This window comes from Dunckerocampus dactyliophorus, chromosome 18 (assembly GCF_027744805.1).
Source record: "Dunckerocampus dactyliophorus isolate RoL2022-P2 chromosome 18, RoL_Ddac_1.1, whole genome shotgun sequence".
Classification (NCBI taxonomy): Eukaryota; Metazoa; Chordata; class Actinopteri; order Syngnathiformes; family Syngnathidae; genus Dunckerocampus; species Dunckerocampus dactyliophorus.
This window is the reverse complement of record NC_072836.1, coordinates 11303890-11328946: the sequence shown is the minus strand read 5'-3', so window position 1 is coordinate 11328946 and position 25057 is coordinate 11303890. Positions and strand designations below refer to the sequence as shown.

General features: G+C 40.1%; 1 protein-coding gene across 7 annotated transcripts in view; it reads left to right on the top strand.

The window, feature by feature from the left end:
* Positions 1–25057, top strand: part of LOC129171149 (brain-specific angiogenesis inhibitor 1-associated protein 2-like) — an 82249-nt gene that overhangs the window by 51932 nt on the left and 5260 nt on the right. The window contains exons 6-14 of one of the 7 annotated variants that reach the window (XR_008566742.1): positions 4513–4650; positions 9948–10100; positions 12845–13084; positions 13148–13373; positions 14698–14899; positions 14971–15039; positions 15495–15648; positions 15777–15814; positions 22564–24755. Coding sequence is in view for 6 of the 7 variants with exons in the window: in XM_054759537.1 (XP_054615512.1) it covers positions 4513–4650; positions 9948–10100; positions 12845–13084; positions 13148–13373; positions 14698–14899; positions 14971–15039; positions 15495–15648; positions 15777–15814; positions 17714–17798 (1305 nt within the window). In the remaining variant the exon portion in view is untranslated. Of the gene's footprint in view, positions 1–4512; positions 4651–9947; positions 10101–12844; positions 13085–13147; positions 13374–14697; positions 14900–14970; positions 15040–15494; positions 15649–15776; positions 15815–16898; positions 21853–22563; positions 25053–25057 lie in introns of those variants that run through there. The other 6 variants (XM_054759542.1, XM_054759543.1, XM_054759544.1 and 3 more) reach the window with 6 other exon arrangements.

Here is a 25057-nt window from a genome sequence, read left to right as displayed (position 1 = left end):
TCAGTTAGGATGTCCGTGACGAGACGACATATAACACAATTAGAGTCTTGGAAAAATAGCTTCAATTTGCAATGAAAGCGTTGGTTATGTGAGGCAAAATAAGGAGTCTTCCTTCAGTTGGTTTTTCTCTGACTTTTGCTGAGATAAAATGTTTAACAAAATGTAATGGAGAAAGATTATTAGACCGCCCTTGTTTCTTCCGTTTCCTGTTCATTGTAATGCCTGATACAAATATAACAATGACAATAGCTCATAAGAGTTACACTTTTTGGCAGTACAATGCTGTAGCTATTCATGTAAGAACTTAAGTGATCAGTATCATTAAGAAAAGCAAGGAAGTTGCTAGATATCAGCTGGTAAACTAAACTCTTATGAGCTATATTTGTTATCATCATATTTGTCCAAACAAATATACCTTTAGTTGTACCAGGCATTAAATGGATCAATAAACTGAAGAAAAAAGGTCTAATCATTTTTTCCATGAATCTAATTGTGGCACTTTTCCCATAACTTGTATTGCATAGTGCATTATTTGCCTCGTTTTGTGCAAACAGTGTTTATTTGAGAAATGCATCCGGTGGTATCACAGTAAACACAAGGTGTGACCGGACAGTAGTTTGAGGGAAAATCTGCTGCCAATCTCGGTATTGGTTGATATCGCTATCTGTAATGAAGTGCTGGACAATATTGAATATAAAGTATTCCAAAATATAGAACACATGTCAGTATGATGCAGTGCAGTTCTACATCATTACAAACTACAATTAATTAATTAATAATAAACATTGATGTTTATATGATACAGTAAGTCAAATATGAGCAAGACTGCAAGACAAACGGCCGCCATCAAGCAAAATATCTTTGCAGGGGCATGGGTGGGACTTAGCAACTAATAGATGATTGATCATTTCTCTAATGATTATAAATCTGAGGACATCTGTATTACATGAATGCTAGCAGGTCTTCCAAACCATTTTGATAGGGGGTGCTGCAAATGCCATTTTTAATCAGTATGTGATATATGACCGACATATTATTTTATAATGACTAGCCAGTTTACTTTTACAATAGCATTCCCAGAAAATGAGGCTCTGTAATGGTCAGAGAGGATGAAGTGTTGTGTAAACAGGTCAGCCCCCATGATAAAATATTAGACGGAGTGGGATGGAAGCCAAAAACATGTTGACAGTGTTGATGCCCAGGAAGTGTCTGACAGATAATTGTTACGACGGGGGCAGGAGATGAACTTTGGCACACTTTCACAGAGAGATGGCAGCATTATGCCCACATCATGACCTCCGCGTGCGACTGACTCGTAAACCACCCGGGTAAGCCACCGTGCGAGAAGAGAGAGCAGGGGGAAAAGGAGACAAACGACAAGAGAGGGAAGCACCGCAGGGAGCGGTGGAAGTGGTGTGCACGTTCTTCTTTCATCTTATGAAAAGGATTTTCTTTTTTCTTTTTCGAGGGGGGTTAGATGTTTGAGACAATTTGATCAGGAATATATCAGAGGGAAGAAACTCCTCTAAATTAGTAGAAGTAATGGGTGATAAAAGTGACGTGACATTTCTGCACATGTACCACAATATACTGTAACTATATTACCAAAAGTATTTGCTCACCCATCCAAATGATCAGAATCAGGTGTCCTAATCACCTGGCCTGGCCACTGGTGTATAAAATCAAGCACCGAGGCATGCAGACTGTTTTGACAAACATTTGTGAAAGAATGGGCCGCTCTCAGAAGCTCAGTGAGTTCCAGCGTGGAACTGTCATCGGATGCCACCTGTGCAACAAATCCAGTCGTGAAATTTCCTCGCTCCTAAATATTCCACAGTCAACTGTCAGCTTTAATATAAGAAAATGGAAGAGTTTGGGAACAACAGCAACTCAAGCCACGAAGTGGCAGGCCATGTAAACTGACGGAGTGGGGGCAGCGGATGCTGAGGCGCATAGTGCAAAGAGGTCGCCAACTTTCTGCACAGTCAATTGCTACAGAGCTCCAAACTTCATGTGGCCTTCAGATGACCCCAAGTACAGTACGCAGAGAGCTTCATGGAATGGGTTTCTATGGCCGAGCAGCTGCATCCAAGCCATACAGTACATCACACCTTGTAGGAACAGTTTGGAGCGGGCCCCTTCCTCTTCCAACATGACTGTACACCAGTGCACAAAGCAAGGTCCATAAAGACATGGATGACAGAGTCTGGTGTGGATGAACTTGACTGGCCTGCACAGAGTCCTGACCTGAACCCGATACAACACCTTTGGGATGAATTAGAGCGGAGACTAAGAGCCAGGCCTTCTCGACCAACATCACTGTGTGACCTCACCAATGCGCTTTTGGAAAAATGGTCAAAAATTCCTATAAACACACTCCTCAACCTTGTGGACAGCCTTCACAGAAGAGCTGAAGCTGTAATAGCTGCAAAAGGTGGGCCGACATCATACTGAACCCTATGGGTTAGGAATGGGATGGCACGTAAGTTAATATGTGAGTCAAGGCAGGTGAGCAAATACTTTTGGTAATATAGTCTAGTTTATTATCCAAAGGCATATTTTGAAAAAGAAAACTAAGGTCGCTCACCTCCATCCTTAGCATCTCACCAGTTGTGTGGGTATCGAACCTTTTTGTGTGAGCACTCCGCTGTTGCCTCATACACAAACCACACCATCTTTGTCACACCACCGGTCCAGTTACTATGGCAACAGAGCTGGTGCAGCCCAGGAAATTGTTTTTGCTTTACCAGTAAATAAGTGATTAAGGAAGAAACGGAATACATGAAAATGACAAAATGTGTGCCTGAGATGGTTCTTTCAATCGTGAATGAACTTAACTGGCAAACACTGATTCTCAGGAACATTACAGCCAAGGCCAAACAAATGGACTCCTGAATTGTATTATAACTACTGGAAATTAGGGAAACATTGAAAAAATGACTTTGCAACGTTAACAGGTGGGGGGAAAACAATTATTATGCATTTTACTCAAAATGGGCCCTATTAAAAATGCAATATGTGCTTTCTTTTTTTTTTTTTTTACTTTGACAGCATCAAATATGTACGTATATGTAAATAAATACAAATCCAACTTTAGATTTAACCATGTATATAAGTATTTTTATATTATATATTTATTTGTTTTATTTATATTGTATTTTTTTGAACCTCAGATTTTCTTGAGTGAGAAAAAGACAAAATATTGTGAGATAGTTTTTGTAAAAATTTGGTGCCAAGTAGAGTATTTGGGATGAGGTTATTACTCCCGGTACTAGGTTAAAAATTGATCATTTATTTTGATTTGTCATTATTGCATCATTATTAGGGCTGTTAAAAATAATGAGTTGATGGCAGCGACTAATTTATTTCATTAATTACTTTACGACTGTAATACGCATACATGCGCATCATGGCGATGATGACGGCAGACGGAGGCCAGTGTAGCGTCCCCACAGAGTCAGAACACATCAACAGCAGTGCAATTCCAACACCATGTACTGTATGTATCTCCAATTCACACACGTCTCTCCGTTCATCCTCAAAACAAAGCTGCCTCCTCCTTACCACACTACTGCAAGGTGCATTCTTGAACACTGTGAACTCCCAATACCACCACGTCATCTTTATTATGCAAGCATGTGTGGGCTAAATAAACAGAAAGACAACCAAATATTAAGTAGATATTCTTTTCAGCAAGTAATACATTCACAATGTGAAACCAACTTAAATGATGTGGTGTTTTTGAACGCAACCCCTCATTCCTCATCACAAGGTTTGAAGTGTAATTCAAATGTTTTGCAACTCCAGGCAAATTCATTTTCAGATGTGTGGTATTTCTTAACTTGATTACAATTTTCAGTTCATTTGGAGCGGTTACGACAAAAATGAAATATACTCATAGTAGTCATTTGACAGCCCTAATTATTATCCATTATAACTTTTTACACTTAGTTCCCAAATTGTCCCTCACACAAAAGTCCAATAAAAATGTGTTTGCATTTGTAATATTAGATTTTACATAATTGATATTATTCTAATTGAAGTATTTGTATATTTTTACTTTAGAATCAAATCAAAAATATGTTGTTATATGGAAGTCAGTGGGACCAAATTGGTCCCAAGGGTAAAGCGCGTGGGCATATATTAAAATCTCTTTTTCTATACGCCTTTCAATAGATAGGATCATGAAAAGTAATAACAAAACAAATCCTGGCCAAGTTTGTTTAATACAGTTAGCCTTAAAACTGACTTAATATATATCAAGAATCAAAATAATCAAATTCATCATAGTCGCCTGCTGCAGATAATTTTGTGCACGGGTCGCAGTTTTATTTAATTTTGTGTGTTTATAGCAATACTTGTTTCAAAATTAATTTTGATGAACTTAAGACATGACTTTGTGCTGTGGTCATCTACTGCCATGCATATGCAGTTGATTATATAGTGGACATAATCACTTGGACCTTTCACCCTTCAACAAGAGGCCTAAGTTGCGTTTGTGACACCCTGCAGGCCGCCCTGAAGAAGTACCAGGTGGAGCACAAAAGCAAAGGGGAGAGTCTGGAGAAGTGCCAGGGGGAACTGAAGAAACTGCGCAGGAAGAGCCAGGGCAGCAAGAACCCCTCCAAATATGGCGAGAAAGAGATGCAGGTGAGTGCCTCGTTGTGTCTATAACTTCATGATTTATGTTGAATATGAAATATGCATCCCACTGCTTTCAGGGAGTTAACTACCCTCACTCTGAACAACACAGTGCGACAAGTGTGCGTGCGAGCGTGCGTGCGTGCGTGTGCTAGAAATAAGAGAACAGAATCACATTAGATTGTGCAGGTGTACCTAATGAAGTGACTGAAAGGTGAAAATGCTCCAAACAATTTTTCATGGGTCAGAGGTTTCAAACTAGACAAACTAGAGCGGTCAAGCTGACTTTAAGAGAATAAAGGCGTATTTGCTTATGGTATCATCTCGTGATTATTTGCCTTGCAAAGTAACCTGACAGAGCAGTTTAATGCAAATGAGTCCAGTGCTGCCGTCAGTGATGGACATAAAATACTTATTGCATATTCAGAAGAGTCATAGACATGCACCCATTTTAGTAATAAACATACTCTTGAAGGCTTTTCTGGTGTTCAATGATGGCAAAAGAGCTGCAAATGGCGTCAGCTGGCGCCTGGAGGAAAGAGCAGCAGATATCGTGTACTAACAGGCCGGGGCTCGCAGGCTAATTACATGATTCCACTCTCAGGTGTAGCCGGGTCACAGCACAATCAATAGCCGCACTGGGAAAGTTTCTAGTCGTTTGTTTAGACAGCGTATCCGATGGACGCACGCTCGGCCCCGCCTCTTCGCAGAGTCAACATGCAGTAACAAACGTGCTGTTTCGTCATGTGATTGCAAAAGGCAAGGCAGGGCTAAATCAACACTGCTCTTTTATTGAATTCGCACTCATATGTCATGAAGAGATAAAAGTTTCATTCTGGGGTGTTAAAAATGGACAAGGACAACTGGCAGGAGCAAGAACCTCTCCCAAGGAAAACAGAAAATGTTGTCCACTGAACTTAACCATCCATGACATTAAGTATGATATACGAACACAACAAAAATACAACTAACAATGAATAAATCAACTATTATTTTTTTGAATGTAAATAATTTAATTCTAATTTCAGTGATAGTATAATTTCAGTGAACCGCGACAATATGAGTATGTAAAATAAGCCACTAGAGTGATGTACTGCATATTGTATAATGAGAATATTACATTAAAATGAATATATTTTTATATATATATATATTTTTTTAATTCATCCATAAAACAACAAAAATATATTGTCTGTATGTTTCAGATCAAAATTGCAATTTCAAAGCTTAGAGGTATGTTTTTTACTGGACAGTGACGGTATGTTGATGTATGTACAGTATTTAATTAATAATTTATAACTAAATAATAATTAATAATTTATTTGTTTGCGGTGTTACATTTAAATAAATCTTCTAATACTAAAAAAATGAATGACTTCAATTTGGGTCCAATGATGAACATGTAAATCCGTGTTTTAAGTTTTTATTATTTTTATTCAAAAAACAAAAACAAAACAAAAATATGTTTCAGTTAGTTGGTTCCATACTCGACCGTGATAAGTGAATTTCTGCGAAGTAGGGTTCCTTATGTATAATTTATGAGGTTTACACTCATATCACCCAATATAGTAGATATAATAATGGAAAATAAGCCATTTAAGACATAAATAAGACTTGTGCTTGTGTTGTGTCATGTTGCTATAAAAGTGTTCCTTACAGAGTTGAGTATCAGCTTTGTATGGGTAACAGCCGCAACAGTCGCCTGGTTTTTTTTTAGGGATTGTTATTAGGTATTATTGTGCCTGTTGTGAGATAATTCAAACCTGCAATAAAAGCCTGTTTTTCCAGCAATCAAATCTGTTTCATCGAACATTCCAGTAACATAACTGACACCTAGTGACCAGTGTAGAATACTACACATAACGTCTTTGATAGTGTCTTTTGAATGCCTTGTATTTGTATTTTAGTTCATTTGGCCATTTTTGTGCTTAAAAACGATTTAGGCAAAAAATACATAACCTTTGCTTCAATGTGTGTATTTTTGGACTAATAACGGGCCGTACCACGAAACAGCATAATTTATTAATATATTTTTGAAAAACCATGATAGAGTAAAGCCACAAAAGTCGAAACGAGAAGTGGCAAGGGACGACTGTACAGCAGAGTGTTGCATACACGACGTTTATTTACAAAGTCTGAATGACTGTCCTTGATCAATTGGACCCGTCTGTGCTAAAGAATGAGCTCATCAGGCTGGTGGAGGGAGTGAAGGGAAAAAAAAAAGAATCAATTTTCCTTTCTTCTCATATCTCAGCTGTGGGCGTGAAAGAAAAATCAAGTGGTTAGTGGCGGACCACACCATGTGACCCCACACGGGTGACCATTACTGATACAAAAGACGCTGAGGCTCGATTCTCCAACCCTCTTCCTCCTCCTCCCCCTTCTTCCTCCACATGCTGTTATTCCTGCAGATGAGACGTGTTATCTCTTTTCATTAAAACATCAAATATTTCTAAGTGCAAGTTTGGCTTTGGGAAACAGATGGTGTTTTATTGATCGCCACCTCATCGCTCTGTCTCCCCTGCTTCTCCTCCATCACACACACTTGGAAACAAGCCTCTTTGTCTTCCCGTACACACACACGCAGTCTCATCCATCGTAGAAAGTCACTGCCAAGATACTAAACAACTCATTATGTGGTACCGAGCAGTGGAATGAGGAGGTTCACACAACTGCCGTGGTTGTTAATAAAAGCGTATATCCGATGGATCGGGATTGAGAGCGTTGGTGCAGATGCAGATTTGCATACAAAGGTGATGTAGAAGTCGACTCTTTGTGGGGGGGGGTTGTGTGTCCTGGAGCATTTCTTTTGACTCCAAAGAGAGTTGATGATGAAGGTAGATGACGCTAGCCGACTTTCAATGCGGGGGAAATGCTGTTTGAATTCCCACAAGAGAAAAAAAAAATGAGAGATGTTGTTTGTGAATGCTGGGATTTCCCTTTGTAGTCCACAGGGAGGATTTTGGTATTGTTGTGTCGATAAGTCGACCTATTTAACGTTAAAACTAAGCTCTTTAATTCCCCCCCCCCCCCCCCCCTTTTTTTTTTTTTCCTTTTAGTGCATGTTACCTCCTTGGCTCAACTCTTGGCACTGACAAGTACTTTTTCATAGCACCTGATCAGCGTGCACATTGGTAAAATAAATACATATGCCAACATTGGTTTACCCTGCAGTGTTATCCTACAAGGCCCTTCGTTTCATCCTACAGTTGTCAGGTGCGTTTTACAACAATAAATAACTGGAGTCCCTAATTAGCACTGGGTCATAAAGCATTGGCAGTTTTTTGTTTTAACAAGATGGCAGTAGCTGCATTTGAAAGATCATGAGTGGTCAGCATCCAGCAGCTTTATTTCCCTACATGCGCTTTAAAGAGTTGTTGCGCTACTCCGCTGTTGGTGTGAAACTCATGCATGTTACATTTGCCGTACTGTTGCTTCCAATGAACTCATCTGAGGCATTAGTGCTGGCGGCGCAGTTTGCACCGAACCGCAATTACAACATTGGTTCTGTTGCTGCTGTGTTGCGCAATACACTTAGTTATAAATGACCATGTACCATGTGGTCAAAGAGAACTGTGTTCCTTTCCACTCTGATGCATTCCAAATCATTATCTGTCTTCGTTTTGGTTTATGGAGGCAGCCTGCTATAATTATAGCATTTATGCTAGCTTGTCAGTGGTAAGACTTATGACTTTTAAAGATTACGTTTCACAGACTTGTTTACACAATACAATCACAATCGTCCCTCGCCACTTCGTGGTGCGAACATTGCAGTTTTTTCAAAAAAATTATGAATAAATGATCGTTGTTTTGACTACGGACTATTATTCCGTGTGGAAGTGGTACGTTTTTGACTGCTTATTTTGTCCTCCTTGCTCACTCAGTTTCTTACGTCTAGATCAAAAATACACTGGAGGCAAACGAGTTAGCTCGGTATATTGCTGTGCTGAAGGCAGCGGCCGTCTTTTTTGTCACGTCAGTGTAGCACAACGTTGCACAATTTGATGTAAACAAAGCCAGTCTAAGTCTATGTATGGCAGATGCATGTCAGACTGGCCTGAACACATCATCATCATAGTGAGGATGGATGATAGGCTGATGTCTGTTTGTTTGTTTTTTTTTAATGCCATGCGCGATCAACCCACATTAGATACTACAACAACAATTATCTTATCATGTTTTATTATTGTTTATTGTGTCTACTATATTAGGTAATATGAGTATAAAGGTAACTATAACATAATGGTAAAAAAAAACTATTTTAGAAGGTCATGAACAGGCTTTCTATGCTATGAAAATAATCATTTATTAATTTTGAATCCTACTTTGCAGACTCTGGGACTCACCGCGATAAACGAGGGACGACTTTAGCAAAAAAAATATGTATGTATGAGACAAATGGCTCCTGAGCCACAAAACTGAATTATGAAGACCTAAAAAGTCATCGAAAACAAATATCAGAGTGACAAAGCACCACCTCTATTAAACAAACATGGCAAACAAATTTGATTTTGTTTTGAGCTTTTTGCATGTTACTGAATATGCTGTGAAGGTCGCAGCGACGTGTAGCAGCTTTCTTGTGACTAACAAGACATCCAAGCTGGGATGTAACCTGAGGTGACTTGCTTTTATAATAGAGCCTTGTGTCTCCTCTGGCTTTTTTGTCTTGTGTTACTTCACTGACCTTAAGAATGCCTCGAGGATTGGGACTCGTCACTCATTTTGTCAAGAGGATTATTATGTAAAAAGGGCTAAAAGAACAGAAGGTCACCCGCAGGTCTGTGATCATTTTAACAGCCAACCTCGTTCCTGGCTGCTGTTAAATGTGCTCACCATGGCAATTTTTTCTCTTCTCACTCTTCAGCGCAGAGTCAGTAGAAAAAAAAACTTTCTCGTAGGAGATAAATACAAAGATTTTAAGCCTCGTTGCCATGTTTCCAGTTTTCACGACCGTGGCGCTACTCTTCTCGTCACAGCCTAATCCGACGGGTCTGGAGGCTCAGGTTGCTCTGATAATGAACCAGTTTCCAAGCTTTTAATTTGATGGCAACAATGTGTTAAGAGCAAGAGCAGAATAAGGTCAGGCTGCTCTCTCGGGAGGAAAATGAATTTGTCATCTCACCGATCCGCCTCAGCAGGTTTGTGGTTGTCATTTAGCGAAACGGCTATTGTTCGTGTTCATTCAGCAGCATTTAGATTAGATAAATTCAAAACAGCGCGGAGCCACTCCTGTTTTTATAGTTGTTTTGAAATGTCCGTGACTGTACTCCTCTACACTCATGCTGTTGTGTGTTCACCCCACGCAGTTTGTGGAGACCATCAGCAGTAAGCAGACCGAGCTGGACACCTTCATCGCTGAAGGGTACAAGACTGCCTTGTCTGAGGAACGTCGGAGGTACTGCTTCCTGGTGGACCGCCAGTGTGCCGTGGCCAAAAACAGCAGCGCCTACCACGGCAAGGTAACCAGTGAAATACTGTATCATCACTGGTTAGTTCTTTACAACCAAATGGGGGTGCAGTAGGTGTCCAATTAGGCGACCATAGGTTGAATCGTTACAAATGGTATCCCATAGGACTAATTATTGGATGCCAAAGTAACAGTGCCGTTTCTGGTGCCAAAAGTGAATATGAAGTTGTAAAAGGGCATAAGCAGTACATTTCGGGCTACCGCCTCTATAACAGCTTATTCTAAAGGTACAAAAAACACAATAAAGAACACATTTGTTCCAGATTTTGAAACAAATTTTCCCATAGGAACAAACAAGTAAAAATAATCACACTGCCGTCCCCATTAAACCTTTATAAATTACACCAAAATACATTTTAGGTATTATTTTAACACTGAAGTGTATAAATAAGTTCACCACTGTTACTTTCTATGTTACATACAAAGCAGTCTCAGTCATTGTGTGGTTATGGTAGCTATCATTGACTCTATAGCCCAGTGCTTCTCAAATAGTGGGGTTGGCTGCCCTGGCGGGGGCGCAGTGAACTGCCGGGGGTGTGAGCGGCAGGGAGGACTTTCAATATTAGTGCAGGCCTGCCAGCGTGTATGAATTTGTCGTACTCTGCGTGCAATTTGACTCTAGAATACGCTTGTTTGCTTCACTGCTCTCCGTTTTGTTGCATTTTGTTGGTCTCAGTTTCGAGCACAGATAAATAAATGTATAGATATTATCAAGTTCTCAATAGTATTTCTAATGGGGAGGGCGCCAAAACATTTCTGTCCCCCAGTGGGGGCCTGACAGAAAATAATTGAGGATCATTGGTATAGCCGTTAGTTAGTTGCTCAACTTAGCTACACCGCAAACGTCTTACGTTTTGTCTTACGTACTCAAGGCAGGATATAATGCTGTTTGTACTTTTGAATGTTAGCGCCCCCTAGGCGGCTGCATACAGTCCCTTTAAGACTTAAGCCTTCACGATAAGTGGCAAAGGTGATTTGCGTTGCCAATGCATATTTTTTGAGCATGTTTTTTTGTAAGTTAAACACACTTCCTAGTTGAACATAAAAAACACAACAAGACCATTTTCAGTAAAAATCAAGCATTGTTAAAAAACATTAACAAATTAGTAATAAAGTGTAAAACTAAGTTAATCACTCATGCTACCGCAACTTTAGCTTTCATAATAATTAACATGTATGGTGACACTGGAGTCCGCTTACCGCAAAATGGCAAAGAAAAAGCAAAATATGTAGAGTAAATGCTTTGATGCGAGGTATTGTACAATGTGATGTGGTTAAGAGGGGTGTTTTTCCCAATAATGTTGGTCAAATTCGAATTGCAGGAGCTCGTCCTCTCTGGTTTTTAAGATAAACTGCGCCCAAGACGTGTATAATTCAGTCGCATTAGCTTTGACCACTCACTGGGGCCTCTTCATTTTAAATATGTATTAAGACTGCAAACAGTGCGGTGCTGTATCGGATGCCGTAATCCATCATTGGACCCACCAGCATTGTGCCGCCTTCTTATCGCTCGAATTGCTGAGTCGACAGCAGCGTGGATGCAAATCATTTAGAGTAGTGTTGCCGGAGAATTGCTTAGCTTTTCCACATGGATGCAGACATTTGAAATAAAGAATGCAGACATCCGTCTCCAGCGGGAGTGCTGGTGGGTGTTAACTGTCAGCCTTGAAGATGCCACTGGACAACGACGGCTGTGTGTGTTTGTTTGTTTCTGCGGCATCCTTTAGTCTAGTCGTTAATCAGCATGAGGGTGTGCGTGGGACGACCTGCATGAAAGGAAATGTCCTGAAGGGGTGTGCAATGACAGAGGAAGGTGGTGGGGGGGGGAACAAATGAAGGAGGGAGTCGTAATAAAGCATGAAAAATGTTCTGCAAAAGCATGCCGTTGTGTTTTGTCCACAGGCTGTGAGTTGCTAGCGTGGGCAGCTTCGGTGCGTGTTAGCCCACACAAGCCTGTTTTTGTAAGCGTGCAAAGGGTCAAGGATGCACGGCGAGGAGCCACCTTTGTGGACTGTTTATTTCAGTGACGACAGTCTTAACCAAGGTTTTCACTGCGGCTCTTTTAAGCTGCGTGCTGTCTTGGATTGCCTCAGTGCAGTGATTCTCAAACTGGGGTTTGTGAGCGGTGGGGGCCCGTAATTATTTATTTTTTGCCATAAATAGCGTATAGTTTTAAAAAGTGCATAACTATAAATAGTACCCGCTAGGACAATAAAACATTCAGAGCCATAAACTTACATTATGGTTAGTGAACTGACTTTACTGTGACGGACCAGGTCATTTACACTCAGTGTGTAACTCCTGCTGCTGATCTAAATAGCTGAAATATTTAATTCCATCCACTTCATCAAGGCTAAGCTTAAAAAAATATGATAGTTACAGTATATGGAGTTTGGTTTTAGGTGTTGAACGGAATTGGTTCAAGACCTCTCAGTACGGTTCCAAAGAACTGGGAAACTGGAAAACGGTCCAGTCAGGTTTGACCATTAAAGGAAGAGACGCAGAGGGCATACAGGCCAACTGTATGAACACATGGGTTCTAGAAACCGATGTGAATGAATCCTTATACTCTTCGGACAAAGGTCTTAGGACAGAACAGTCAATCAGGGACTGAAGTGGACTCATTGGGGGGTTTTTTTGCGCAGAAGCTGGAACCTCTCCCAGCTGTAAAGTGAGAGGAAAAATGGAAGGCTATGTTCAGGCCCAATTAGACGTGTCTCCGTATTGTCACTCCAGGGTAAAGACCTCCTGACCCAGAAGATCCCAGTGTGGCAGCAGGCCTGTTCGGACCCCAACAAGCTCCCAGAGAGGGCTGTGCTCTTGGCCCAGCAGATGGGCTCGGCCATGGGCGGTACCAGCCCCATGCACACTTCAAAATCCAACCTGGTCATCTCTGACCCCATCCCCGGAGCTCAGCCCCTTCCTGTGCCCCCGGAGCTGGCTGTATTCATGGGTAGCGGCCTCGGGCACCAGGCGGTAAGTCAATAAAAATTGGACTTCCATTCAGTTATAGGGTTCCACCGTCGCTCTTTGTTTCAGAGGCTGATGGGCCCCGATGGAATGTCCATGGTCAACGGGACAACAGGAGTCCACGGCGAGGAATACTGGACGGATGGAGGGACTTTATCCCAAGTCAGGCCTTCGTCTCCACAGACTCAGGCGCAGGTGCAGTCCCAGGCTCAGCCTCAGAGACAGGTCAGCGACGTCTACTCCAACACCCTGCCTGTGCGCAGGCCTGCACCCGCCAAGAATAAGAACCCAGTGGGTAAGATATCTGACGACACCTAAACAACACCCACATTTGGTTTTGCTGGTACATTTTGGTTTTGCGTGAGTTGCTTCGGTTGCATATCATTCAAAAACACCAGGGACTGTTCATAAATACAGTCTTGATGAACCAAACGTAAGACAGTACGTCCGTCCCACGCCACTTCGCGGTTCGAACATCGCTCCTTGACTCTGTTGCGATTTTTCAAAAATGTATGAATTAGTAATAAATGATTGCTGTTTCGTGGTTGACTATAGCCCATTATTGGTCCAAAATATTGAAAGACAAGTCGTAGTCTTGTAGTGCTCTGGTCACTAGGTGTCAGTAATATTACATTGATGAAACCTTACCTTATTTTACATTACCTTAACAATGCATGGAGTCAGCCATGACATGTCCGAAGTGACGTAGTGAAAACAAGTTCTCCTCCCGTTCGTGTAGAAGTATAAAGTTTTTGGCTTCTTACGTCGTTCTTCTTACCCACTCAGTGTTAAACCCTTTCTTAAGTTTAGAATAAATGAATTGGAGGCTAACTAGTTAGCTAGGTAGCATGCTATGTTTAAAGCAGTGGCAGTCTCTTGTTTCCCTCCAGTGTAGCACAATGTGGTGTCAACAAAGAATAATAGGAGAGTAAAGGTGACTACAGTGCGAGTATTTCATGCCTACAAGGTTCTCACGGTAAAAACCGTATTTAGAAAGTCATAAACAGGTTTTCTATGCTCTTAACTAAGAAAATATTCCATTTATTAATATTGAATCCTGCGTTGCGGTTCTGGAACGAATTAACGGCGATAAACGAGTGACGACTGTATTTCTGTTTTTTATTAGGTTTTTAAAACCGGCAGGTTATGCGAAAGTTCATAAATACTACAGTATATTGATGACCTGAACATCTAAGACTGTATTTCTGGGGGGTTTAAAAAAACAGCAGATTATGGGAATATTTATGAATAATGTATTGAACCAAACATAAGACAGTGTTTCTCCTGTTTTCTTGTCACGGTATGCGAAAACGTCAGGAAAACGTCAGAGTGTGCGGATGTTGCTACTGTACTGATGACCCGAATGTACAAGGCAATATTTGTGTTCTTGTCAGGTTATATGAACGTTCATAAAGTCTTTATTCAGCCGAATAAAAGACCGCATTTTTGCGTTAGAAAATGTGAAAAGGGATGCCATCTTAAGCAAGGCCGTACTTTTCTTCAGGTGTACGCCGGTGTTGTCTTTATATTACTTCGATCAGGGTTGCCTTGGGGCAATTTGGGGCAATATGGTAATGTAATTAAAAAAAAAAAAACATTCACTCTCCACCCTGCCCCAGGAGAGACGCGGACCCTGCCCAGGTCTAGCTCCATGGCGGCGGGCCTGGAGAAGAACGGGCGTTCCCGTGTGCAGGCCATCTTCTCACATGCCGCTGGCGACAACAGCACCCTGCTGAGCTTCTCGGAGGGCGACGTCATCACCCTGCTGGTACCCGAGGCCCGTGACGGCTGGCACTACGGGGAGAACGAGAAGAATAAGATGTAAGCCAAGTATTCCATTCTCGACCACATTTTGCTTCACATATAAACAACTTTCTCTCTATTTTGATCAGGCGTGGCTGGTTTCCTTTCTCCTACACACGAGTGCTGCCTGACAGCGACGGCGAAAAGCTCAAAGTGAAGTAAGCGAGTGGCAGAGTGCAGTGCAGTGACCCACCATGCCCAGCAGTTGGCACTCATTTTCTGTGCTTGCCGATATGCCTTTTATAATAAACACAGAGCATTTATGTATATAAATAAAGCTCTCATTATCCACATACGTAGTGTTGTTTTTGGAGTGTCTGTGTGACTTCATGTTCCTGTCATTCAAACGTCTAATGGGCGTGGCTGGCAATGAGAAAAAATGGCCTATGAGGCACTTGAGGTTGACTCTATGAACTCTGCCTAGCAACAAGCTGCTAGGAAAAAGATGAAAGCAGTTTTTTTCATTGAATAATTCATTCATGAACTGTTGTCTGTGTGGTTCAGTGCTGTAGTTTTCCTGGCATTTAATCTATCGTAGTGGCATTTTGTTTTGTTAGCAATGGCTAAAAGAATGGTTCTTTGGTCTGAGGCTTTTCTTCCCCTGTCTGGCCAGTCTGCATCATGGGAAAAGTAGCAGCACGGGCAACTTGTTGGAGAGTGACGCATCCCTGCCCACACCTGACTACGGCCTCACCGCCCGACTGTTGGCGCAGAGTCTAGCACAGACGCGCCCACGCCCCTACAGCATGGCAGGCTTTGGCACTCAGGTAGGGACAAGTTGACACATGGACACATCAGTCTGTGTGCAGCAGACACACTTTCATCATTTTAGAAGACTTTCTGGCTCGCTGCTGCCACCTGGTGAGTTAATGTCATGTTTTCTGTTATCTTTCAGCCTGCTATTGAGGATTATGATGGTCGCTTTGCCACAAGGTAAGTCTTTTCCACCCTTAATTAATGGGAAAAAAATCTGCTCCTTTTTCAGGAAGTTCTTGTATTTTAGTTTCGAACGGCCACTTGTCGTACATCAAAATCAGTCGTTACAAGTAGTAGATTTTTGGAAGTATCTTGTCATTTAAGGGCATGATAAAGTGTGCCCAAAAGTTTGACTGGTACTGTACATGGTTTTAAATGTATATATATTTTTAAAAAATCATATTACTTTGTCTAACGTTAACTGATACATACTAACTTTGTTTAATAAAGGCTGTACTAATAAATAAAAAATATATATATATATTGGGAAGAAAAACAAATCCAAACCTACAAACATGTTTAATTATTTTATATTATTTTCCCATATGTTTTATTAAAATAAAGCTAAAGGAAAAGTAAGTAATTCTAATTGGTGTATCTTCTGGAAAAAATAAACAATATATTAATCTAATTTGTTTATTTTTTTCAATATATTTATGTAACCTAATAAATATATATATATATATTTTTTTTTTTTAATGGATTTTATTTTATTTTTTTATGGATTTCCAAAAACTAAAAAAAACCCAACAGCTTTTATTTGGCTTAATTGAATTAAATTACTATACAAATGCTTATAGTGGGTTTTTTCAAAACATAAAATTTTACTCTTTTTTTTAATCCTTTTTCCTTGTATTAATTTTATTTAATATCAATAATTAATTATAATAATAATTAATAATAATTGCAACACAAAGAAAGCATAGTATAAATGGGTTAACTTGATCACTTTTATGTAAAATTATCAAGTGTTTTTTAATGAAAATAATTAACAGTAAATAAACTAGATTTCAAAATGTGATTTCCCAACAGCAACAGTCTAAACCTCTAAAGCTAGACACTTTATAACGTATAGAATATCTTACAATATCTAATAAGCCGCTTTAACAAATAAGGCGTATTTAGGAATTCCTGCATTCCTTCAGAATAAAATAAAACATGTCGTGAAGACGAAAAAGGTGCATGGTGTACGTACAGTATGTGAAGACCCTACTTTATTGAATGCATCTTATTTACTCTTACCTGGCTTTGACTCTTGCAGAATGTAAACACTATATAGTGCGTAGAGGAATAACTGTTCCTGTGGCTGCTGTCCAGTCGGTGAAAATGTGTGTTTATTTACGTTGGGACTGTGAGGAGCGGTGTTATTGTGTTTGGTCAGCATAACGACGTCATGCTCAGTCATCACTTGCTTGTCAGTCTGGACTGTCAAGCTGTCTGCTCTAAGTGTTTTTAAAGGGGGTGACACTGTCTTCACACCCCAAAAAAATGCTAATCTATGCTAATCACTGCATCCCTTCAAGCTGAGGAGACGACTTCAGGATTTTCTCATTCTTGATGATTTGGGTTTAATTGGCCAAGTAGAACAAAATCCAATAAAAACAATGAGGAAATGTGAAGTTGGAGCTTTGCAATGATGGCACGGGGGGTGTTTGGAGTTGTAAAGTTAGATCCCAAACTGCACCCTGCCTTCTACCTCCACGTCCTCCTCGTCCTGCTGGTGTGTCCTGTCTCTGGCCATTTCTCTCTCTGAGTGTGTCCGACCTGGCAAGCTTCCTTCTCTCTTTGTTCCACAGTGACAGTCCTGATGGCAAATTGATATCGACTGTGTGACAACACACATTGTGACAGACGCAGACAGCTGCGGATAGCACAGGGGGCTCCTCCACCCTCCTCTTAGCCTCCCTCCTTCCTCCTCCCTGTCCTCCTCTCTCCTCCTCCTCTTCCACCAAAGGCCGGTCTCATCCCTCCTTTCTGTCCTCTCTTCCTCCCCCGGGTGCGTCCTTTCCTGCTGCTGCTGCTGCTGCTGCTGGCTGCCTGGCGGTGGTGGTGGTGGGTGTCGCTGTTGGACAGTAGCGGTTGGTGGGTGGAGGATTGCGTTGAGCGCATTGAGAGCCGAGGCGGGGCCTACCTGCTCGGCGTACAGCGATACGGACTCTGAGCAACGGCAGTAGCATGTCGGAGAGACTGCCGTTGCTCGCCTGCTTTGTCTTTTCATGCATGTACATGGTTGTGTCATTTTGTGGCGCTAACAGAAAGAAGGTTCATGTACTGTACAAGTGCCGAAAGACGTCGTAGTGACCGAGACGCCGGCTTAATTTTGGTTTCCCTTTTGTGTTTTAAATTGAAAAAGCAGACACACGCTTGAGGCTCATTTCCAAGTAAGGCAGTGCAGGAGAGATCCGATTGGTCGCGCTGTGCTTTTCTGTGTCAATGCTAAAACTTGACTTCTTTTTGTATTTACAGTGAATGTAGAAGGTGAACGCACTCCCGTTCAATTACCTGTTTTTTCTCACGTCAATAATATTTGTTGAAAAATGAAAAATGGACATTTATTACAACATTATTACATTATTAATAAAATGAAGTGCACACACTGGCAAATAATGTATAAGCTGAACTTACTAACTTCAGAGGAGAAAACAGATTTGTACATACATAAGCCGCACATGTCCACATCATAAAATGGCATATTGCGGCACGCATAAGTCTGTGAGGAGTTTGAAATGAAAAAAACTACTATTTTAACATTTTCCCGTAATGCATTTCATCTGACAAAGCATTTCATTGGAGACAAGCGGCATGGAGGATGGCTGTATGGTGCTGCAATGCTCCCTCCGTCCACGAAAGGGAGCCAGAGGAGCCCGGAGCCCAGAGGGAGGCTGACATCATTGCAGCACCCCAGCAGGCACCAGTGAATGCTTTGCTTGGACGCAATGCATTATGGGAAAACTTAAAATTTATATTTTTTCATTTTTAACTCGTATTGGTACTTGTATATTTCCTTAGTACCTTTTGAGTGTTAAGTTGCTGTTTGATGAATTTAGCGTTCTTGGTAAGATTGTCGTGAGGCTCAGGGCTACAATGGGTTACGAACTACGAGTTTTTTCACAGCTCATGATTGGCTCCTGTCAAATAAAGCGCTGCCTGGTCCTCACAGACTTGTGCGTGCCACAATATGCCATTTTATGACGTGGACATGTGCGGCTTCTGTATGTACAAATCTGGTTTTGAGTGTTAAGTTGTTGTGTGATGAGTTTATCCTTCTTTCTAAGAAGACACCGTGAGTCAGACTGTTATATTGAGTAAAGACTTGCTGCGATTTCCGATTGGTTGACAAGCTCATTGTGAGTGCACTGATAAGTTGTGATTGGCCCCCGCCAAAGAAAGAACTAGCGTTTCCTCACTGACTCGCGGGCAGCACAGTATTTAAATGATTATAGGTGGTTCTGAAGTAAAGGAGATTAGAATTCAAGACGCACGATCCAAAGTTTAAGAAAAAAGTGGTGGTGTATACACCGGAATTTACGGTAATCATGCATTATGTGATGGTTTATTCACATTATTATGCAAAATAAATATTGATTTACATTAATCTGGTGTTTCCAAAAAAACATTGTGCTCTCATAATCTGGCGTTGTGTTCATTATTATTTTTTTAACGAGTTGTTAATAACGCGTTAACGTAAGTTTCCTTTAACGGCACAAATGTTTTGGGTTAGGAGCTACTGGTTACGGGCAGGCATAGCCGAGGACAGCTATTCGGGGGCTTGTGTCAAATAGCATTAGCTTTCGCTAGAGTTAGCATCGCGCTGGCTGGTCACCGGGAAAGATTTTCAACACACACATAGTTTAAGTACATTATAGCTATCTGAGTTATCTCATTTATTATGTATTGTGCAAAACTAAGACAGGAACAACTTCAAATTAAAAGCACTGATGAATTCAGAGCCACCATCCGCCAGTACAAGCTTGTAGGACTTGTTTTTTTCGGAGAGGTGCGCCAACAAATATGTACATTAGCACTCAGTAAGGTCATCAGATTACCTTGACTACAGTAAAGTAGTCTTCTGTGCATCGTGGGAAAAGATGCATTGCAAAGTTAAATGGTGCGTTCAAGGACCGTGGAAGTCGCCGTTCACACATGCTAAAATTGTGGAATTTCTAACTATATATTATTTTTTGAAGAAAACAATGGCCCATATTTGCGAAATTTGTATCCCTTTACTAAAAAAAAATGTAGTTATTTACCATTTATTTTCTTATTTTTAACTTTGGTGTGTTTTTATTTGTTTTTTTGTTTTTATCATTGCACCTGAATGTTTCCCACGGCCTAGTGGTTGGGGACCCCTGCCTTACAGCATGCTTGGGGCTATGATGTGCTCTTTTACACATTTCAAAATACTGGAAGAATGATTCTTTTATAGAATTGGCTTCTTTATTTTATAATGTAAGATGAACGTCTACATCGCCAAATGCAGTCCTTAAATCATATTGAATCGAGTCGTATCATTTTTGAATCGTATGTTAACTCATGTATCTGCATGCTTATGGAAGCGTTTACCACAAAGACATTGACATCCCTACTTATTATAGATAAAAATGTTAACTAGGGACAAAATGTGATTAATCACAATGAAATATTTTAACCCCCGGGCCGTGGGTCATTTGGTATCGGGCCGCACAGAAAGAAAAAAATAGTTTGCCTGTTTTATTTTGAAAAGTGGCCGGATTCTCTCTGTTACATCCGTCTCACTTGACGCATGTCCATTGTGCGTGTGCTAACTTTCTCTCGGCGCACAGATAGACTACTACTGTATTTTTACCGTATTTCTTTCACCTCATAGTTGGTGTCAAATGCTGATACTATGTGGGAATGCATAAAGGTAAGTTTCGATGACTTATTGAGTGCTAATGTGCACATTTGTCTCAAGTGAATTCATGCTAGCACACTGCCTTTCACCACACGTCAAACAGCCATGTAATAATCTCTCTGGAAAAACTCCAGAGATAAGATAAATTAGATCACTATAATGTACGAACCTCAACGGTCCCCCCCCCCGTCCGCGGGAAATTTGTGGGAACACGAGCCGTGGGTCAAAAAAGGTTGGGGACCACTGTCGTAAAGTACGCGGTGCAAACAGGCATGCTAGCTACAATATAAGAATGTTGTTAATTTTCAGTTGGCAGGACACAGACAGTAACAGTAACCTGCATTGACTGGCCACAACATTCAGTACACTTGCTGCACCAAACATTCTGCCTGTATGACTATCATACTACATTATTTACATACGCGTGGTAAAATATTACACCTCTCAATACGTTGCAGTATAAACGTTGAAACCTGTTTCGTAACGTACGTGGTGCATTCCACAAGACAAATGTATACGCCTTTTTTTCCCGTCTGCTTGCTTCTTCTAATTTGGCTGGTGATATACTGTAAAGTCAGTTGGAAAACTTTGCTTGTAGTAGTGAACGCAGTGCTTTTGAGAAAACTAGCGTGAACAAGGCTGACAGATTATTTCCCTGTTTGCCATCACTGGATGTTTGCATTAAACACCAACTTCACGCAGATCATTCAAAAATAATGAAACAATAGTCTGACAGTTCACTTACACACATACACACATATAGCTGAATTATAAACAATAAATATAGCAAATATATATAGCAAAATATTCTGATCAATTCGTGTCAATTTTAGACTTAAAATAATGTACCGATTTAAGCCCCACCCATTTGTTTAAACCACGCCCACTTCTGGTTTATGATACAGATAGTGTTAACATGCTCATCCCTATATATATATACACACACACACAACCATATATATATATATATATTTTTTTCACATTATTCTGCAATGTATTAAATAAAAAGTTAACATTTTTAAATGAAAAAATATCTTTCTCTCTGTGATTGAGATTAATTATGAGTTAACTATGGACAAAATGTGATTAATCACGATTAAACTATTTAGTTGATTGACAGCTCTCACTCTATATATGCATGTATGTATGTGTGTGTATATATATATATATATATATATATATATATATATATATATATATATATATATATATATATATTCACATTATTCTGCAATGTATTAAATAAAAAGTAAAAATTTTTAAATGAAAAAATATCTTTCTGTCTGTGATTGAGATTAATAATGAGTTAACTATGGACAAAATGTGATTAATCACGATTAAACTATTTAGTTGATTGACAGCTCTCACTCTATATATGTATGTATGTATGTGTATGTATATATATATATATATATATATATATATATATATATATATATATATATATATATATTCACATTATTCTGCAATGTATTAAATAAAAAGTAAAAATTTTTAAATGAAAAAATATCTTTCTGTCTGTGATTGAGATTAATAATGAGTTAACTATGGACAAAATGTGATTAATCACGATTAAACTGTTTAGTTGATTGACAGCTCTCTCTCTCTATATATACAGGTAGGTATGTATGTATGTATATATATATATATATATATATATATATGCAAGGTATTTAAAAAAAGTGATATATTTTCATATTATAAATGCAACTTGGGTGTGTTCACTTTCTATCTGCACTGTATTTAATTGTTTTGGTGTCCAGAGGGTGTGTCCAATGCCTTATACGCTGCTTTTCTCACCCTCTTTTTCCTATGAAACACATACTTTATGTGCAGGCGAAGAATTTACAGCGTATCTATCTTATCTACTGTATATCTATATATGAATTGTTTCTGTCCGTCCACCAAATGGCACTGTATTATGATCAATCACTGCAATTTGAGTTTTATTTCTTTATAAATTCACCCCCCCACGTTCAACTTTTGTAGAAATCATCCGCCTTTGGATGCTGAAATGACAGCCATGTTTGATTCTGTTCTATTTGTTTTGCAGCTCTCAGCAGTGTTCTTTCTGATTGTATCCCCTGAGTGGCTTTGTAGTTTTGTTCCTCTTTCAATCAATTGTTGTACAAAAGACCTACAAATGACTGATGATTAGTTGTTTTAGCTTATGCATGCCGTGGAGGGATATCAGAAGATGTGATACTAAAAAAAAAAAAAAAAAAGACTTTGAATGTATGGTGACTTTTTACAAAGGTATTCTAAATAAAACATATCTCTATATATTAATAAATCGCCTGGTGTGACGGGAAATCTGTTCTTTCACATGTATTCTTGTCTTAATGGCTCAAATTGGAACAGATTTCAATTTGAATTGTTTCTTTTTGTCCAAACTGCTGTTGCCGCCAAAATCCAGCATGTCCTCCACCCGTCCTCCTTGTGTGTGTGTGATATACAGTGTGAATGCCGCCTGATCCTTGTAGTTGTAGTTGACTTTTAAAGTACTTTTGTTGTTGTATTTGGGTGACGACACACAATTCCAAACACCTGCCTGATGATCTGTTGTGACAAGCTGCACAAGCACGTCTCCAGCATGTGGAGCATGAATCCATGGATTTTTTGTTAGCCATCCCATTCATTCACTCACAGAATGGAACCTCAAAGGTTCAACACAATCTCTTCATCTGCCGGTTGACCTCTGATTTGTTTGGATTTAGGATACAGTGTTAGGTTCCCAGATAGGTTCCCAAAATATCCCGCAATAAGTGAAATCCGTGAAGTAGCCATCTTTGTTTATTTTATTATTATATATATGTTAAGGCCAGTGGTCTAGTGGTTAGCATGTTGGCCAACACAGGAACAGCCTGGAGATCGGGAAGACCTGGGTTCGATTCTCCCTTGGGCATCTCTGTGTGGAGTTTGCTCCGTCAGTCAGTCCAGGGTGTACCCCGCCTGTCGCCCCGAAGTCAGCTGGGATAGGCTCCAGCAAGCCCCGCTACCCTAAAAGAGGAGAAGCGGTATAGAAAATGGATGGATGGATGTTTTAAGTCGTAAAATCCCTCACAATATACACTTTATACACCTTTCTCAGACAAACAATCACATTTTGTCACATTCTCTCCTGTTTAAACACTCAGAAAAGTTAAAACCTTAGTTGGAATTTTAATGATCAACACAAGAAGTGATTAAGTCACTCACGCATATTTCACTCTTGTGACCGTGCCTTTTCGTCCTGGCACTGTAGCGCTGTGCTGTCGCGTTTTTGTATTGTTGTTAAAACATATTGCTGCAGACTAACCGAAGATTCATTTACAAGCTAGCAAGCAAGCAAGCGATGACACGGGAGACATGGCAGGACGGCACGAAAGAGATTGAAGAAAACAACGGGCAGTGCAGACAGATGAGAGAGGGAAGAGATAAACACTCAGCGTCTCACAGTGCAGTTCTTCTTGAAGGCCCAGGCTCGGCTTGTAACAGCGTTCATATGCTGTCATAAAAAATAAAAGGAGCGCTAAATAAAATCCACGAAACGGCGAATCCTCGAAAGGCAAACCGCGATAGAGCGAGGGAACGCTTTAATATTTTCATAGGAAATAATGGAAGTAGAAATACTCTGTTCCAGAGTCAAACTGTGACCATCATCATGTTATGACAACATTTTTAACATTCTTCACTGCCATACAAGTGGAAAAAGAAGTTAACTGCAAAATACAACGAGCCAGGTGGAGGACAGAAAATGTCCACCAGACTTGAAGATAATTGTCAGGTAGTTTTGTTCTGTAGACTTTGCGATCGTTAACTTCTTTTTACACTTGAATGCCTGAGACGCAGGTCATTAACGTTAAGACTTGAGGGTTTCGCTATTAGGACAAGTTATTTTCACACATTTAAACACACACAACAAACAGTTCAAAAAAACATTTTCTGATAAGTTAATAGTTTCTAGGATGGCCACAGTTTGACCCTGGAACAGATCATGATCATTTCTGTTAGTTCTGATGGGGAGAAATGTTTCTAAATCCAAATCTTAAAAGCTCAAACACCTTTCTGGAATAGATTGTGTTTAACCTTTCGATTCCAGTGCACTTTTCTGATAAGTTCATCTCGCAGCAGACTAACCTGCAGTGTCGTTACTAATTGTGACCCAATGCATGACCTGAGAAGTGAACCACTCAAACCCAAAGGTTCTCTTTACCTTCCAGTTTGGGTCCAGAGTTGTCCCGCTTCTGAGGGAACAGGACCTCCGTAAGTCCACTGCCTCTTAACGCCAGCCAATCATCTTTTATTTATTATTAGCTCGCCTCTTACTACTTCCTGCTCTGCTCTTATTGGCTGCTTGGCTGCAGTAGGATGCTGGGATTTAATTCATGCTTTTTTTTTTCTGCTAAACTTTTGGTGCTTGCTAAACATGGCAGTAGACGCCTCAATAGAACAAAACATCGGGTGTTTCGGGTGTCGTTTTGCAGCTTTAGAACATTTTATTTATTTTTATGATTTGTTCAGCCCTAACTGTTGGTATTCATCAACCCCGCCCCTTCCTGTCCCTG